Source organism: Neolamprologus multifasciatus, chromosome 11, assembly GCF_963576455.1.
Source record: "Neolamprologus multifasciatus chromosome 11, fNeoMul1.2, whole genome shotgun sequence".
NCBI lineage: Eukaryota > Metazoa > Chordata > Actinopteri > Cichliformes > Cichlidae > Neolamprologus > Neolamprologus multifasciatus.
The window spans coordinates 18,633,921-18,651,196 of NC_140449.1; the positions used below are offsets into that span (position 1 = coordinate 18,633,921).

Below are 17,276 nucleotides of genomic sequence, written 5' to 3' on the forward strand. Positions count from 1 at the left end.
GAAACTAAAAGGATACGCCAAAGAGTTTTATTTTGCCACCGTACCTTTTGGGTTTCACAGTTGGGCTCGCAGCTGTGGTTCATGAACCGAGAGCAATTACCCTTCAGCGTTGCATCAATAATCTGAGAGAGGTAATACAGCGTCAGCAGTTTCTTCCAGCCACCACAAATAACCATTAAAACCATTTACAGACACCATTTAACGTGTTAAATCATCACTTACCTCGTTATTCTTCAGAGACATAAAATAGTAGTGGATGTTCTTATTGCGAGCGTACTCTTTCACCCTTGTTTTGAACTCTTTGTGGTCCAAAACCTCACCGCAGTATTCCAGTACAAAGGTGTTTCTAAGAAAACAACAAAAGCAGTTTCACATATATCACCACTGTTGTTTTTTCTTTCCACATGCATTTTTATCTAGTATAAGTCACATCTTATAACCTCTTAGGAAGCATTGTCGAAGCCTTGTTCTATCATTATGCAGTGAAATAGAGAGCCTCTTTTGTCAACTACTGAATGTTATTTTCTAAAAATAATTTCACAGTGTTCTATTAAAAACCAATAAGTGTCTTACGATGCCAAGTCTTTAGCTGCCCGTAGTCCCCAGCCCTTGTCTTCTGTAAGGATCACATCAAAGTCGGCATGTTGTTTCATCTGAAAGCGGCGATTAGAGCAGTAGGCTCCATTCAGGCACCGTGACGAACTAAGAAAAAAACATCACATGGAAAAAAGATGTTACAAGAAAAGACGTAAAAAGATTTGATTAACAAACCACAATAGGTGCTTAAAAAACTATGGATTTCCAGGTTCTTAATTAAGGAAAGTTATAAAATATTTATTGATGTAAAAGATGCCAGCGGTTCAATAATCTTTATTACACTTACCACTCAATCATCAGCAGCCGGTTTAAACAGTCATCCCCGCATGCTAGTATGCCCCTTGCTCGGTCCTCTCTGGGTAGCACGGGGCACTCACACTGCATTCGTTTAATATCTCGATGAGATTTGCTTTTTTTCCTGCAAATTACATTTTAAAACTTTCAAAGATCAAGTCTGAAAATAATTCAACATTTTGCTAGGAAGTTACTCTTCACAAACAAACTTGATGCTCTGACGGGAATCATCTTACCTTTCTGTTAGGTACAAGTTCTCCTCAATCAAGTCAAAGTACGGAGGCATCTTTTTAGACTTGGCAAACTCTTTCCATCTATTTGCATCTTGAAAGTCCTGCAGAGTGAGTGATGGACGGTCCGCTGCAGATTTTACAAGAGTTTCTTTAGCGACTTCAGTATCTCCTTGACGGTCCCTTTTAGCTGCAGGGCCAGCCTCTGCCTCGTTGTCCGAATCGGACTCTATCTCTGGACGCCTTTTCTTGGGAGGGCCCCTTCCTCTGTGGGGCCTAAAACTGTCTTCTCTAGAGGGGTCGGGTAGAGCAGAACCCCTGCTATTGCTGCTTATTTCATGACCTTGTACAAAGCTTGATGACCCTTGAGTGTTAGGCCCACTGCCCTCAAAAGCCGTTTTACTACAACTTGATGATTTATCCCCATTGAAGTCGTCATGATCATTAGTGAGGGAGTCGGGTTGAATTTCGCATGAAGGATCCTGATCAATGACATTTGCATGGAGGTAGTTTTTTCTGCTTGTCTGCATGTTTTGCGACTGTTGGATACAGGAAGCAGTACTTGGTCTGTGTTCTTGTTCTTGCCCCTTGGAAAAAGATCCTGACAGTTTAGTGTTTGTTAACTGAGGCCCGTGGCTGCTATCAGGCTGCTGGTACGTACTAGTAGGCTGTTCTGGTTGTGAGAAATCCCAACCCAGATTGAATTCATGCTTCTCATTAATATTGTCAGCCCTGGAGAAATGATCTTGTTGGTAATGCACGTGCGTCCGATCTCCTCTGTTGCTCACATCATGTTGTTTGTGCCCTTGCTCACACTGTTTGGAATTATCACGCATGGGGGTGGAATCTGTGACACTTGCATGGGAACTGGTATGACCAGCAGTATAAGGCTGGGTACTGATGGAGGTGGAGGCCTCTGAGTGACTGGTGCTATCAATCATATTGCTCTGGGACTGACACGACGTACTATTACTGAGTGAATCGCTTATACCGGTCTGTGTTGTGGGTTGTTTTTTCTGTTGGCTAACTTGATTTGGGGGTTCACTAATATGTTTTTCAGCTGCTATGGCATTCTGCTGTTGTAAAATATTCAAAGGTCCCCTCTCCTCTGTATTCATTGTTAGACAAGAGTTCTTTGGCACCACTACTACAGAGTGTAACTGTTTTATAGCCTCGTCGCAATCAGAGTCATACTCTGAGTTATCGCTATCACTGGCCTCACTCTGCCCTGACACATCCTCACTGGGAGACATTCTCTTACTCAGTTTGCTCTTGCTAGCACTGTCCTTGGATTTGTTTTCGGAATTTTCCTCATTTGAGTGCTGTGCCGTTGCTGCCGAGTTGATCTGTATCTTGTCATTTATGTGCAGTGGCTGATCTGTGTTTGAATTTTGAGAAGCAGACAGTTTGGAGTCACAGTGGTCATTGCTGGTGCTGGCTTGCGAAGGCTCACTTTGGTCTTTGCAATTAAAGGTCACGGGTGTGCTCTCTGATTGGACTTCCTGCTTTGAGATCTCCGTCTGCCTTACCAGTCTGGAATGTGTTTCAGCTTCCTGCTGAATATCATCTTTAATATCACAGTCTTGTTGAGCATTATCTTTAGAGAACTCTATTTTTTTGACAGAGATCACCTTTTTAACAGTATTTAACAGTTTACTCTCTACACAAACAGTTCTCTGTGAATTTTCACTCTCCGAGGAATCCTGCCCAACAATATCCCACCGTGACTTTCGGGTACTACAGCTGCCCTTTTTTACATCGGTAGGTAGTGACTCTGGCGGATTCTCAGACTGAAGACAAGATGAATCAGATTTGACTGTCAAATTTGTATCAGACTCTTTACTGACTGCCTGAGCTTCATCCAGCTCAACATTTTCTGGTTTAGTGTTTTGCTGGACAGCCTCTGTGACAGCTTTATCCACTGAATGAAGTACAGACTCTGGCCCAGTTGAACAGTAAAAAATGTCCTCATCCTTATTGCACATTGTACTGTCATTACTACTACATAAATTTACGACAGATGCATTTGAGTTCACATGTGTTGGATCATTAGAGGAAAGGCTATCCTTCACATTAGACACGTTTTCCAGAGTAGAGTTTACATGCTTTAGGCTCTCACTGTAAGTGACATCAGAGGCAATGTTATTTTCCGTTTCAAGACCTGATTTTGCTTCTGTCTTAAGTGACAGTTCTTGCGAACCCTCACCACAAGACCCCACCTCCTTTTCATCTTTATTGCCATTTTCATTTCCAACCGGTTGGGAATCGGATTTTTCTTTTGAACTCTGAGAAAATGATTCTGTTGTGGTTGCACAAGATGGTGCTTTTCCAGGGCTATGAAATAAATCATCTGATTGTCTATCTTGCCCAGAAGATTTCACAGAAGATCTAGAGGGGACCTGTTTCGACTCTGGTCTACTGCTTTTCTTTTGAGAGTTTTTACAGTTCTCCAAGGAGCTGGAGCTTCTGTTGGATGACTGTAATTTGCCCTTATGATCCGTTTCAGAGTCACTGGGGCTGCTTTTTTGCCGTTTTTCATGTGTCTGAGAGTGTGTGTGACTACTGGAAGATGAAGATTTATTGTTGGCCTCTGACTTATGATGGCTGCTAGATTTACGGTGACTGGAGTCCAGATCAGGAGAACCCTTGCGTAGGGTATCAGAGTCCGATAACCGCTTTGTACTCCTTTCAGACTTTGAGGACTGTGTTCTTTTATCCAACTCTGAAGAGTGAGGTGAATCTACAGATTTTGAGGTTTTTTCAGATTTTGAGTAGGATGATGATTTTGACTCCTTATGCGAGCTTGAGTGGTTGGATGACCTACTGTTGTCACTTGTCCTCGACCTTGTTTTTCTGTGGTCATCTTCAGAGTCGGAACTGTCCCGAGTTCTGTCAGTCCGAGAGCGAGAACGTCTTCTATCCCTGCGTGGAGAACTCCTGTGCGATCTCCGGTCTGATTCATGATAGTAGGACCTTTCAGAGCGTGATCCTCTGTCACTTCTAGTTCTGTCTGATCTGGAGTGTGAAGAACTTGTTCGAGAACCTCTTGATCTAGACCGTGATCTAGATCTGGACCTTCGGCGATCTTTCTCTGATCGGGATGAGCGTGAAGATGTGTGTCTGGAATCACGGTCTGATTTCGAGTAACTAGACGACCTTTCGTAATTCTCTGAGCGCTTTGAGAAACTTTTTTCCCTTTCCTCTGCATGTGAACCAGAAGAAGATTTTCTTACATCTTTACTTCTGCTGTCAGAGTTTGTTTTACTTTTGGAATCAACTGATTTGTGGCTGGAAGACATCTGGGCTGAATCTCCATCAGATTCGGAGCCAGGGGGGGCACTATCTGACTGTGACCTGGTTTTCCTTTTGTGTATCTTTTCATCCTGCTCAGTACTGCTGGATGTCTCCCCATCTTTTCCTGAGGAAGCAGCTGGTTTCTTGAGGCTTGAGGTTTCTCTCGTCTCAGAGGTTTCAGTGTGAGCACTTTCAGAGGGACAGGTGCTGATGAGACTCTGGGGTGCTGGGAGTTCATTCTGAAATAGAGAGGTGTGCGGCTCTTCTGGCATAACTGACTGTTTCTCTTCAGTCACAGAGTCATTAAGAATTTGCTTCTTGAAATGCATCATTTTCACTTTAGTAGCTGTGGGGACTGGCGTCTGAGGCATCTCTGTTTTTGATACTGGCACCAAGGGTGTCTGCCTTTGCTCAGTTTTGCTGTCTGCACTCTTTCCAGGTTTTTCGGAGGTTGACTGTGACGAGCCAGCATGAGGATCTGACTTATCAGGACTGGGAGGGATGAAGAACGAGCTTTGGAGTGGCTTCTTTGTCTGTGAGAAGCTGAAGGACACTTTCTGACGACCCTGATCTTCTAGGTTGACCTTCATCTTGGTCCCTTTAGGCAAAAGGTGGTTGGACAGCATGACTCTGGGAGACAGGCTTTTGATTAGAGCTGCTTTAGACAGGCCCTCCACCTTTACCTACAATACAAGAGAAAACACATAAACGTGCTGCCTCAGTTCTTTTATATCATAAAAAAGGCTGAAAAATGCTGATAAGACCGCAGATAGTTATAGTCGTTAATTATATTTAGTTAACTTACCGATGCACCACTCCCTTCCTCTCTGGATTTACATAAGAGCAATATGGGAAAGTAGAAGAGAGGAAAGTCAGAAATTAATTTACAATTGTAAAAGTACAGAAAAGAAACTTTAAGATTAAAGCCAAAATTATCAGGGTAAACCTGCAGGATGTAAACATTTACCTGAAAATGTTCTCTGGCCTAATGACAAATGACTTCAAAACAACTGTTGCCCAATCTGAAACAGTGGTTCAGTATCTTTCACTCATTGCCCAATATTCTCAAGTTCAAAGGGAATGCTATGCCAAGTGTATTAACACTTCTGATTTCTATCAGAGTTAAATTAATAAACAGACAGAAATAAACAGACTCAAGTTTCATTTTAACATTTTAAATATAGCGGACAGGGAATTAGGTTACAACTCACGGCAGCCATGTGATCATATGTGTTTAGACTACTAGTGGCAAACAGTGTTAGGCAGTAATGGATTTCACTGATAAATAAATGAAATGGAAGTGCTGAGACTGTCAGGTTAACTGACCTAGAGATGTCACATATATCTAAGGGGGGGGGGGGGGGGGACAGGAAATTGCTTTACATTATATAACTGCTCAGATCAACTTTAAATAGGTTTCCTCAAACCCACCAAAGTTTGAAGAAACCTGCTAAACAAAAAATAAACTTCAGCATGGGATGTTGAATACAATAACATTTCTGAGGAAAGTTACATTTTATCTAAATGCACTGTCTTTTGGATGCCTAATTCTCACATAAGTATATACATATATATTATGTCTATATAATTCCAAATTCCTTATAAAGATGCCTTTGGTGTAGAAGAATGTGACATAGTTGGAACGTACCCATGCAAACATGGTATGAGCATGCAAACTACAACCAGATGAACAGAACAGACATTCAGCCTCTGAGCCTGTTACCCTGAGTGCAGAACAATGAGCTACTATGCAGAGAAAAACTATTTTGCTAACAAAAAAACTGCATGTTCAATCAGATTACTAAAAGCTGACTAACTTGCAAGATCGGTTTTAAAGGTTTTAGTTATTTGCTAGGGAAAAAATTGATACAGCATAGTATTGTGATTTTGCTTGGTGACATTGTATCAACACAAGAACAGCAAATAGCATGTTTTTTATTAAATAAATTCAAATACTCTGGGAATATTACAACAAGATGCAGACGATGTCGATGCAGACAGCAACAGATATGATTTTCAACATTTGATCACAACTAATTCCTGTATTATCAGAAACAGGTTGCATGCAAATGTCAGCTTGTCCCCATTCAATTGCAGACTGACAGACAGCAGTCTGACTGTTTTTTCTTTGATAAACTGAAGGAACCAGCTCAGTGTTCCTTCAGTGGGCTGGTTTCAGTTATTATGCAAATGTACTGTTTATAAAATTGGGGAAACCTGCAGTCAGCTGAGACTGAAAAAGTCACTTGCATGAGTGACAGAAAGTTTCTCCCACTGAAAACGCTACGTCCAGATGAACAGAATCAACTTTTGGAGAAACTGAAGTGAGACAACTTTATCTTAGTGGATGAAATAGATATTGACAAAGTTTGACTTTGAGGACATCATTCGCAGTTTAAAAATTATGAAAACTAACAATATATATTATTGCAATGCTCAGAATTTCGCAAAATTTAAAAAAATAAATAAATAAATGAATAAATCACAAAAATATTGTATCATGAGTGAAGTATTGTGATAATACTGTATAGTGACGTGTCTGGTGATTCCTGCCTCTATTATTTACATTTCCTGCTTATTTTGAAATGATTTCTGTCAGACATAAATAAAAGTTCAACTCTGAACTTCCAAAAGTGATCCAGCATTGCACAACACCACTTCTCAACACCACTGAAAAACCAAAACAAAGCGCTACGGTTACCACACATTCTTAGAGCTGAATGAAATAAGTGGATATTTCAGTGAAGACCAGAACAAAAAATATTTAGGATTCACTTTTCAAACTTTTTTTGTTTTGTTTTGTTTTTTTTAAATATGCAGGCCTTATTATATCTAGCTGTGATGCTCTTGTGGGCTGACCCACATCCATCTTTAGGCCCCCACTGGTTATGTCGCAAGCCAAACATGACGTCACCACAGCCCTGTCACCATTTACACCAGCACTGAGGGGGCACCAGATTCACTGCAGTATTCTCCTGAACGACAGGTGCTGCCACACAGACAAAGCCTATACGACAGCATTGGTATGGGAGTAAAAGATGACGAAAGGGGAACACTTTCTCCTGAAAGTCTCAACTTTCCAAATCTCTGAGATCCTGCACTGATATATCACTGAAATGCCGATAAAACCCATGGCCATCGCAAACTTGTGTCTTCAATCTGGCCGTCCCCAACTACACAAGGGTTAGAAAAACCTAAGAAGTCCACGGCTAACTGAAACGACACCAAAGCACTGCTCGCCTATGCGGATATGACGTCACTTATGGTGCGCGTCACCATTGACAAGGGCAACAAGTCTGTGCTTTACCATACCGAAGGACAAAACATTCAGATTTCTCCCCTTTTTACTGCAAGTAAGATTTTTTTCTGGCAGTATGAGTTTCTTTCATCACTCTTTCAACAGAAACACCGAAAAGAATAACAGTTGGTAAGATAATTGTGGAATGACCATGAATTTAAATGTTTTGAAACTTGTTCTGAAATAATTACGTTCTACTAAATGGATTCATATTCATTTCTAACCCTGAACTTAAATAAATACAGCTCACATACAATGACACTGAGTGAAAAGGGGCGACGGGTATGCAACTCCTGTTTCAGTGGCATAGACTACAGAACAAGGGGTTTGGCACACCATTGGGCATTCTTTTCTCATCGCCATGTTGCTGTTATAGATCTTTGCTCTCTTTACTGAGACTGGTAACTGGTGTTCCAAAACAACAGTACAAGCAAAGAAATAAAAGCGGTCAACATATAAGAAAACTTAATGTGTGACTTTTTACTTTTAATAAAATGTGTCTGTTTTCTTTGGGCTAAGCTTGATATGGGTGATGGGAAAAAAAATGGGTCATTTATTCCTTTAGGATTTCAATTTTCTTTTTTTTTCTCCTGTGACCTTCAAACTGAGACACATGCGCTGGGACATTCAGTAATACAGAAAGAGCTATGAAATGCAAGAATGGGGAATAATAACTGGTTCCTGTTAAGAACTGCTTCCAAATAACCCCATTAGCTCCATTGGAATTAAATGCTTCCAAGCCAATCATTTTCATTAATTAGTGCTGCCATGTATTCCTTACAGTTGCCTGTTACAAAGAAAAACAAAACAAAAAAAAACAATAACAAAGAGTGGAGTTTTTGCTCACCTCAGTCAAATCCAAGCCATATTTTCTACTCTGTCTCTGCACTGAAAAGATAATAAACCAGTTACACTGATGCTAAAAACATGTGTAGGACTACTTTTTTCCCTGTAAAGATTGAATCTGGAATCAATAAGGGCAATCAATTAAAAAAAAAAAAAAGGATTATTACACAGGTTTCAATGAATATCTTTCCCTTTGCAAACAGCTTTCTTGTAATTTTTTTGTAATTGTAATTTACAAGCATCTAATCTTTTAAGGTGATAAATAAATTATAAAAAGAAAATGAAAAATATATGGTTAAAAAAAACATCTTCAGGTAACAATTTCTATTCAATTTGTTCAATATATATATATATATATGACTTGTTTGTTTTTTCTGCTTTTACTGTCCTGTATTACCACAACAAACGTTAAGGAACTGTGTATGAACTACAAAAAACACACCATCTAGACAATGACTGACAATTAATAAATAAACAGATGAAAGGATGTGAAAAAAAGCACAGAACTTATGAGTTGCATAAGACACTTTAGTGCTTAAATTTTTTAAAAAAAAAGCTCTTTATATGAACAATAACATGGCGGTGGATGGGTTGAGGTAGAAGTCAAAATGTTTTAAAAGTAGTGTGCCAGACTATATTCATAAACATAACACAACTTGGTAACCATTCTACAGTTTCTGCTGTCTAATACCTGATCTCTGACTTGTGCAGAGCGTCCATAGAGAAATTCGTCTAGGATTAGTAGGCCTGAAGGGGCTGCTGGCCAAGAATAATCCAAATCAGAGAAATGAGCCCTCCAAAGTGACGCCACACCTGACAAAAAGAAAGACAAAGCAATGAACTAAGTCTCTCTGTATCCACAACAGCTAATCACTCAGGAACTTGTACACTTTTGACACCATTAAAATCTCAGTAAAGTTCCTGCTAATCACACAATAACTGCAGTATTTCACAGTTTGTCTCTGTTGTCCAACACACATTGTATATTCAGCACACAACGTCAGAAAGCACATTGTGTCACATGCATTAAAGCGTTGCACAGTAACGACTTCTGCAGACCCGCCTTCCTTTCTGTTATCTATCGATGCAATGTGGCCGTACCTCGTCCATTAGACATGGACCCCCTCCCCCCAATTTAAGTACATTTGGCTGTAAATCTCCACTGTTGTTGCTTCAGCTAATCAACATATAGGAAGTTACGTTCGCCAATTGTTTATTAACAACAAGTTTCATGGTCGAAGATAAATGGAAAAACATGGATGGATGCAGGGCGGGCATTAGAAGATGCAGCTGATTATTAGACACGGCGAAGACAAGCATGCGGACTACATAAAACAAAATGCTGTTTGCAGAACAACGATTTATGTGAATGACCACATCGACACTGTAATGGGACAAACAAATCGTGACTGAATGCAAATTAAGTAACTACACTTAAGCATGGCCTGTGCACTGAGTGTATGCAGCCAAAACATGGCCTTTAAAAAGACAGCCACTTCTAGAACTAGCTAAATTATTGTTCTAAAGCAAATAATTTAGTCTGCTATTTTTTTAAAGATTGCTTACACTAAATCAACACTGAGAAGGCAGAAAACACGTCATACCTTAGTTATTAGACCGTGATGATAATTTGTTAAAAAATATAATAGCTGAGCTAGCTTGGGTAGGTTAGCAGAGATTTCATGGGCCGTCTTTAAAGACAGAAGGAGCATATTCCTTGTGTATAACGTAGGCTATTACTGACGACTAGCAAACAGTTGTGTACTTTGACATGCTAGAAGTAAGGCTTTTAGTGTGTTTTCGGGTGCCTGTCAGGGGGTTGAACGATCACATTTGCTTCTGTAAAGGGCTAGCATCAGCAGCTAACACTAGCTGTGTTAGCTTTGCCTCGCTCTGTAGGCTAACGTGGCTGTCGTAAACTTGTTATACTTTGAGCTTTACCTGGTGTGTTCACTCAGAATAATCGGGTTTTTTTCGACAGTGTGAGCACCTTACCTTTGTAGTTTTTTGACACGGAAGAAAATATATGACGTTCACTTCTATTTTAGGATACAATGGACCCCTATAGTGGAGTCTGTGACCCGGCTTTGCTAGCATGATAGCTAATGTTTTGTTTTGTAGTAAGGTGGTTTCACCAGAAATAAGGACCCGCTAAACAACCGGGACATGCTCACGAGGTACTCACTTTACGAAGTGTTTAAGGTCACAGGGATCCCCCATCTTCGAAATCACCGGTGATCGGCTTTCTAAAACATCAGGCAGCAACGTATACCGACGTTAAATCCATACGGAGCTGTCGGAAATGGTCGTCGGCTCACTGGCTCCGCTACTGCTGCGCCCTAGCTTCAGCATGGGTGAATGGTGGTACGACCGAGCCAGAATGCGCTCACATAGTTAGCGAAGAGTTGTGGGAGAGCTCTAAAACACATATGATAGCGAATGCAGCGCCTCGGGAAGTGTTTAAAATGACAAGACTAACAGTCTGATCCCCCAACGAAGTGTTTTGAGCATGTGTTTTAGCCACTTTTTATTTGTATCAGCCACTAATCGAGTGCCTCTGTGTCTGAGGCTTCTCTGTTCAACATCACATGATATGGGTGCACAGCTGGCGCGAACCCCGGAGCGCACTGCGGCTCCTAAGAGTCAAACAACCACTTAAAATTTCAAAAAGGCAGGCCTTGTTAGAGAGCATCACACAGTGGTTAAAATCTCAATAACAGAGACCTTGGTCCTTTGATAAACATTATATTTCATGCTTCATTTATTTGATGTTCTTTATCATAGTCTATTATTTGATTGATTACTTTTTTTGTTCTGCCTATTCAGTTTTTTTGTCATCCACTGGAACAATTTGAACTGCACTAATGTGATGATGGAAAAAAAATACTTTTGTTATCCCATACTTCAGTTGCAATGAATAATAATATTACTGATGATGATAATATGCAGGAGATGATTCTGTGCCTGACAGATACTTATTATTGACGTTGATCGCAAAGATTTCCTTTATCTGTCCTTGTGTCATCAGAGCTGAATCAGCCTGTTAGAGAAAGTGATCTGCTGCCTATGGGAGCCCGTTTCCGCCACAAAAAAGTATCCATAACTCGAAGTTTTGGTAACTTAAAGTTTTGCGTTATCTTTCTTGAAATTCCAGGCTACTTTCTTGAAATTTCGACTTATTAACTCGAAATTTTGAGATAAGTAGCGCAAAATTTTGACTCACTTTTCTCAAAACTTGGCAGAGCTATCTTGAAATTTTGAGTTAATAAGTCAAAATTTCGAGAAAATAAGTGGAAATTTTGAGAAAATAACTCAAAGATTTGAGAAAGATAACTCAAAATTTCAAGTTATGGATACTTTTTTTTCTTCCTTTTTTAGTGGTGGAAATGGGCTTCCATAAAAGATTGCAGAGCGGTTTATTCAGTTTGCTGGTATCAGCTCCAATGCTGCTCCCGCAGCAGACTACACCAAAGTACACTGCACTCAAAACAACTAAATGGCAGATTTCATCTGATTGCCTGATCTCTGTTTTGATTTGTTCTTCTTTTTTTGTATTATCATTAGGCATAGCAGAAAATATTAACACACACACACACACAGACAATATAAAACTGTATATTGTGGGGGGGAAAACTCTAGATGAATGTAACTTTGGAGAAGATTGTAAATGCGGTAAGGATACATGCTGGTTAATTAGCAAGTCGAGTAATGGTTAGGCTCTGCTAGAACTTTGCCTGAGCATTCTCACGCCGGTACAGTAGACGGCAACATGCACCTTTGACTTCGGTTTGGACCGCGCCGCCTGAGGAAGAAGAAAAAAAGGCGCCGAAGAAGGCCATTTTCGCGTTTCAGACCACACTCCATACCAGTTGGTGGCGGTAATGCACCATTCAGTTGTTTGTCAACTGGCAATAAAAATTTAAAAAGAGGAAGAAGAAGGCCATTTTCCCTGAAACAGTGCCGTGAGAGCGACGTACCCGAGCTTTATTGTTCTCATTATCAACACTACTCTCGATATTTTAACGAGAGTCTTTGGTTGCCTTTTGTGTAAGTTCTGACGTTGGTTATGTGACAGTATGGTGGTAATATTAAAAAAAGAAAACGTCGTCATTGCTGCTGGCCGGGTTCGGGCGATAAACGAGCTAACGCTAAAGCTACAGGCCTAGCTGGGTACAAAGACGAGTGCAGCTAAGCTCGACATTTTGTTCTTGGTTTCAGCGGCAGAGGCGTTTGAAGTGCCAGAAACAACCTGGGGAACAATCCACGTTAGCTAATCTCAGCTGGCATACAAGGTTACGATGTTTGCAGGTTGCGTGTATTTTACGTGTATATTTTGTCAACGATGCGGCTGACGGGGGCATGTCCGATTCAGTATTGGCGACGTGGTTGTTTTGTACTTGGAGCACTGAGCTTTTGATTAGTTGCACGTTGGTGACACATTTACGTCATTTAGCAAGTTATTGTACATGTTGGGGGTTTCTCTACGTGGATGGCCAACCTGGAACAGTTAAGGCTCTGTCGTTGGTCGTGCCCCCCTCCCGTGATGCATGGGTGGTGATTTCTGGTTGACAGCAACTGTCAGTTTGCAAAGATTCTGAGATCTCCCTGCCGTGCATGAAGGCGACTCATCAAGATACCATGCTAGTTCGTTTTCTCATTGATATTGGTGGTAAAAGGTCCTGTAATTTTCACTTTGGGTTAATGATCTTGAACTAAGCAGTGACTTCAGCGTGCTCCTGCATAAGGACCATATGAGCGACTGGCTCAAAGTCTTACTTATTTCCTTTACCTGATACAGCCATTGCTGCTATAAACTGCACGTTTTGGAATCATTGGGAGAAGCTGGATCAAGGCGGCAATGTAGTGAAGAAACCTTGAAGAAGAGCAACATCCTGATTTCTTTGGGGTTTTTTTCCTGCTTTGATTCATCAGAAACAACAGTCTAGCTCGACCTGTCCAACCAGCTTGAAAGCAGGAAATCTGAACTGGTAACACAAAAAAAGGAGTGAACAAAGGAGTGTGAATTTTCACCATCTAATTAGGTTTGCTTATAAGAAGATCCAAATTCATTTAATTATGAATTGAGGTGGACTTTGTGGTGGCTGAAGCATAAAACTTTTTTTAACTAGCTTTTTACAAGCAGTCAGCTATTAACTTTTGAAAAATTGGAGTGTTTTGCACAGCTTTGAAGCTAAAATGTACATAATTGATACATTTGGGTATTGTAAGTAACGTCAAGTAAGAACGTCTTTGCCCAAAACAAATGAAAATGCTGCTTTGAGCTATAACCACACTGGTATACTCCTAGCTCTAAAGCAATACTGAAGGGTTTCACGTGTTGTAAATGTGCAGCTTAATGTGCTTGTGAAGTCTGAGACTGATTTGGAGCAGCGTTTGATCATGTCTGGGACAGATGGAGCAAAGGTTAACGGTTGGAGATGTTATCTGCTGTTAAGCGTGATCTTGTCATTTTTTTTCTGTAAGATGACAGTGCCAGATGAAGAACTACTCCCTACCCCCCCACCAAGCGCAGATTTCACAGCTGGATTTATGACTGGTCATCGAGGCTGTTCTCCTACAGTTGATCACTTGGCTAAATAAGTGGACATTATTTATAAACTTGAAAGTGGACTCGCTATATTGAGGATTTTTCTTCTTTGGGAGGTGGTTTCATTTTCAGCTTGGCATCTTTCAGAACTAATCTTGCTCGGTTATTGAAACCAGTATGGTGTTGTTGTTTTTTTGGGTTTTTTCCCCCTCATTTGCTGGTGAACACTGTGCCACCGATGTTTTTTTTGTTTGGGTTTTTGGTGAAGTCAATTTGGTGGGAACTTGAGTCAAATATTTTAAATAGTGAGCAGAATTTTAGTTTTAATATGGTCTGTGTTTTAGTTCCTTAATTTTGCTGCGATTTCAACGTAGTTTTGTGCTTTGAAGCTTGGCTCTTTAGAATGTGAGGTGGATTTGTGATTAACCTCTGCAGTTCTTATTAGGCAGTCTTGTGTGTTTTTTATAATTGGCCGTTTTGGGTATTGGTGTAATGGTGTATCTGCCCCTGAGAGTGCATTGCTTTTCAGATTCCATGGTGGTACAGTGAAATGCCGGGAAATTGGCACAGAGCTACAGATGCTCTGTTGGCAATAATATTATTCTATATCCTTCTGTCTACAGGTGCTGTTGTTTGTGCTTCAGCATGGCGGTCGTCATCCGTTTACAGGGCCTGAGAGTCACAGCGGGTTCTGAGGATATTCGCAGGTTCTTCACTGGCCTCAAAATTCCTGATGGAGGGGTGCATATAATTGGTGGGGAGCGAGACGAGGCTTTCATTATCTTTGCTTCAGATGAAGATGCAAGAAGAGCCATGATACGGTCAGGTGGTGTCATTAGAGGCTCACCTGTTACATTGCTGCTAAGTAGTAAAGCAGAGATGCAGAATATGCTCGACAGAACAACAAAAATTGTGGAGAGGGATCAGAAAAGGCGGCTTGAAGATGACGTTGGACATCCTCGCAGATCTATGGAGCCAGAGATGGGCAGGAGATCAGCCAGCAGATCGGGTGACACTCCTCCACCCCTGCTCCAGAGGGCCCCAAACACAGATGATGTGTTTTTGTTTCTAAAAGGTCTGCCTTTCTCTGTCACTGAAAAGGAAATTTGTGACTTTTTTGGTGGTTTAGTTGTTGATGAAGTTGTTTTAGTAAAAAATCGCCAAGGATTAAACAATGGAACAGGTTTTGTCAAATTTGCAACAAGAGAAGATGCAATGGAAGGGTTGAAGAGAGATCGGGAATACATTGGCGCAAGGTATATTGAGATCTCCACGACAACATTGAATGATTGGCATCGGGTTACTGGTAGAATGCCAACAGCTGTCATAGGTGGCAGTTTCCAAAGGGGGCGGTCACCCATTCCCAGTCAGAGGGATCCACAGCACCGTGTAAGGTCACGATCGCCTGTGGCTCAGAGGCACATTGCTCCTTCAGAAGGGGAGTACTGTGTTTTGTTGGAAAATCTGTCATTTGCAGTGGAAAAAGAACATATAAAACATCTTTTTCATAATGCAAAACTTGGGGATGACCAGATCCTGCACTTGATTGACTCTGACGGGAAACAAAAAAGATCTGCACTGGTGCTGTTCAAGAGTTTGCGTGACTATTGTGAAGCTTTAGCTCATGAAAAAAGACAGTTTTTCAATCGACTAGTGCATACCCGTCCAGTTTCGAGGGAGAACATGATTGCCCTTCTGAAACCTCAAGGTACCACTGTCCGGCCTTCTGGAAACTCTGAAAGGTTTCAGGAGGGGCCTGCGTCTTACTCCAGTGATCCTTATGACTCAGAGAAGATATGTGTGTTTGTGCGAAACCTGCCATTCGACGTACGAAAAGTTGAGATCATCGACTTCTTCCTTGGGTTTAATATCACAGAGGACAATGTGTGTGTGCTGCAGGACCGAGAAGGTGCTGGGGTTGGACAAGCTTTGGTGGTCTTTGGATCTGAGGCAGAGGCTATGAGGGCACTCATTCTCGATGGACGACGGTTTCTTGGGTCAAAAGTCATACTAAAATGCATTACACGTTCTGAGATGCAGGAGTTGGGTGTTGATCCACCAGTGGTGCAAGAGCCACTGCTGAGAGGGGAGCAGTACTCGGGCAAGAGCAGCGAAGCATCTTATTTCACTGGTGACACTTCATATCCTGACTTCAGGGTTCCTCGTGATGGGGGTATACCAGTAACTAATGCACAGGATAGCATCCATGGAGGTATTGATTATGAGCCTCGTGCAGCGCGGTCTCGTTCTCCAGAAGACCGGGGCAATGGAGTTCGTGGCAGTTTTCGCTCCCCTGTGGAACCTTTTGACGCTCCCACCTGTGTTCAGTTACTCAACCTACCTTTCCAAATCAGAAGTGAAGAAATCTACGATTTTTGTTACGGGTATCGTATAATACCTGGATCTGTGTCACTGCAGTATGACCAGAGTGGAAAACCTAAAGGCTCTGCTACTTTGGTATTTGAGTCTCGTCGAGAGGCTTTAACTGCAGTTGAAGAACTAGGTGGGAGACCAATAGGGCAGAGAAAAATAAAGCTACTCCTTGTGTGAAAGTAAAATTGCTTTTCATTGCACTTAAAATTCCAGGTGTAATTGGAAATGTAAACATTGTTGATTTGAAAAACCACTGCCTTGTGTTTTGATTTAGTTTTGGTTTTTTTTTTGTTGTTTTTTTTGGTAGGGGGGAAAAAAGGAGGGTGATGGGGGCTGTTGATATGGGATGGCTTTATGATTCTAACTATAAAGTTAGCTTGCATGTATTTAATTTAGCCTTGTTTTATCTGCTAAAAGCAATACTCTATTTCAATTTTTGATTGAACTTGTTATAGTGTGTATTCCATTTCATCTTACTGTCTTTTTGTCATTTTAAAATAAAAATGGATGCGTTTGAATTGTTAACATTAAATTAGGTTCTGCTGATCAAGCTTGTCTATACAGGATACAGATAAATAATGAATAAAAAATATTTCGAGTTCAGTGATGCTTTTGTTTTTTTCTCCACTCAAAGACCTGTTATGATATTCTGCATTTTATTGATTTTATTTTTTTGTAGACAGCCTTCAAAGAACAAAACTTTAAATACGACTACTGTTTAAATGGTCACTACTCATCTGTAGTGGTGAGTATGGTGTACTGACAGGTTTGAAATAATAATTATAGAGGCCTGTCT

The 17,276-nt window shown here is 40.8% G+C and overlaps 2 protein-coding genes across 5 annotated transcripts in view; one reads left to right on the top strand and one right to left on the bottom strand.

Moving 5' to 3' along the window:
- setd2 (SET domain containing 2, histone lysine methyltransferase) overlaps positions 1 to 11,139 on the bottom strand; it is a 23,959-nt gene extending 12,820 nt beyond the window's left edge. Inside the window, exons 1-8 of one of the 4 annotated variants that reach the window (XM_085176213.1) lie at positions 10,745 to 11,139; positions 9,251 to 9,372; positions 5,221 to 5,242; positions 1,128 to 5,098; positions 884 to 1,015; positions 574 to 702; positions 223 to 346; positions 45 to 122 (exon numbers count right to left, since the gene is read on the bottom strand). In XM_085176213.1, coding sequence (XP_085032339.1) covers positions 45 to 122; positions 223 to 346; positions 574 to 702; positions 884 to 1,015; positions 1,128 to 5,098; positions 5,221 to 5,242; positions 9,251 to 9,279 — 4,485 coding nt within the window. In that variant the 5' untranslated portion in view covers positions 9,280 to 9,372; positions 10,745 to 11,139. Of the gene's footprint in view, positions 1 to 44; positions 123 to 222; positions 347 to 573; positions 703 to 883; positions 1,016 to 1,127; positions 5,099 to 5,220; positions 5,243 to 8,560; positions 9,373 to 10,744 lie in introns of those variants that run through there. The other 3 variants (XM_085176214.1, XM_085176212.1, XM_085176216.1) reach the window with 3 other exon arrangements.
- Positions 11,140 to 12,454: 1,315 nt separating this feature from the next.
- Positions 12,455 to 16,657, top strand: rbm12bb (RNA binding motif protein 12Bb). The gene is made up of 2 exons (XM_085177721.1): positions 12,455 to 12,606; positions 14,731 to 16,657. Exon 2 carries the CDS (start codon positions 14,753 to 14,755, stop codon positions 16,655 to 16,657), a length of 1,905 nt encoding a protein of 634 aa, XP_085033847.1. The 5' UTR covers positions 12,455 to 12,606; positions 14,731 to 14,752.
- The last annotated feature ends 619 nt before the right edge of the window (positions 16,658 to 17,276 follow it).

Bases quoted from the DNA above. Each gene is read 5' to 3' on its own strand.
- rbm12bb (XM_085177721.1), top strand. From the start codon at position 14,753: ATGGCGGTCGTCATCCGTTTACAGGGCCTGAGAGTCACAGCGGGTTCT.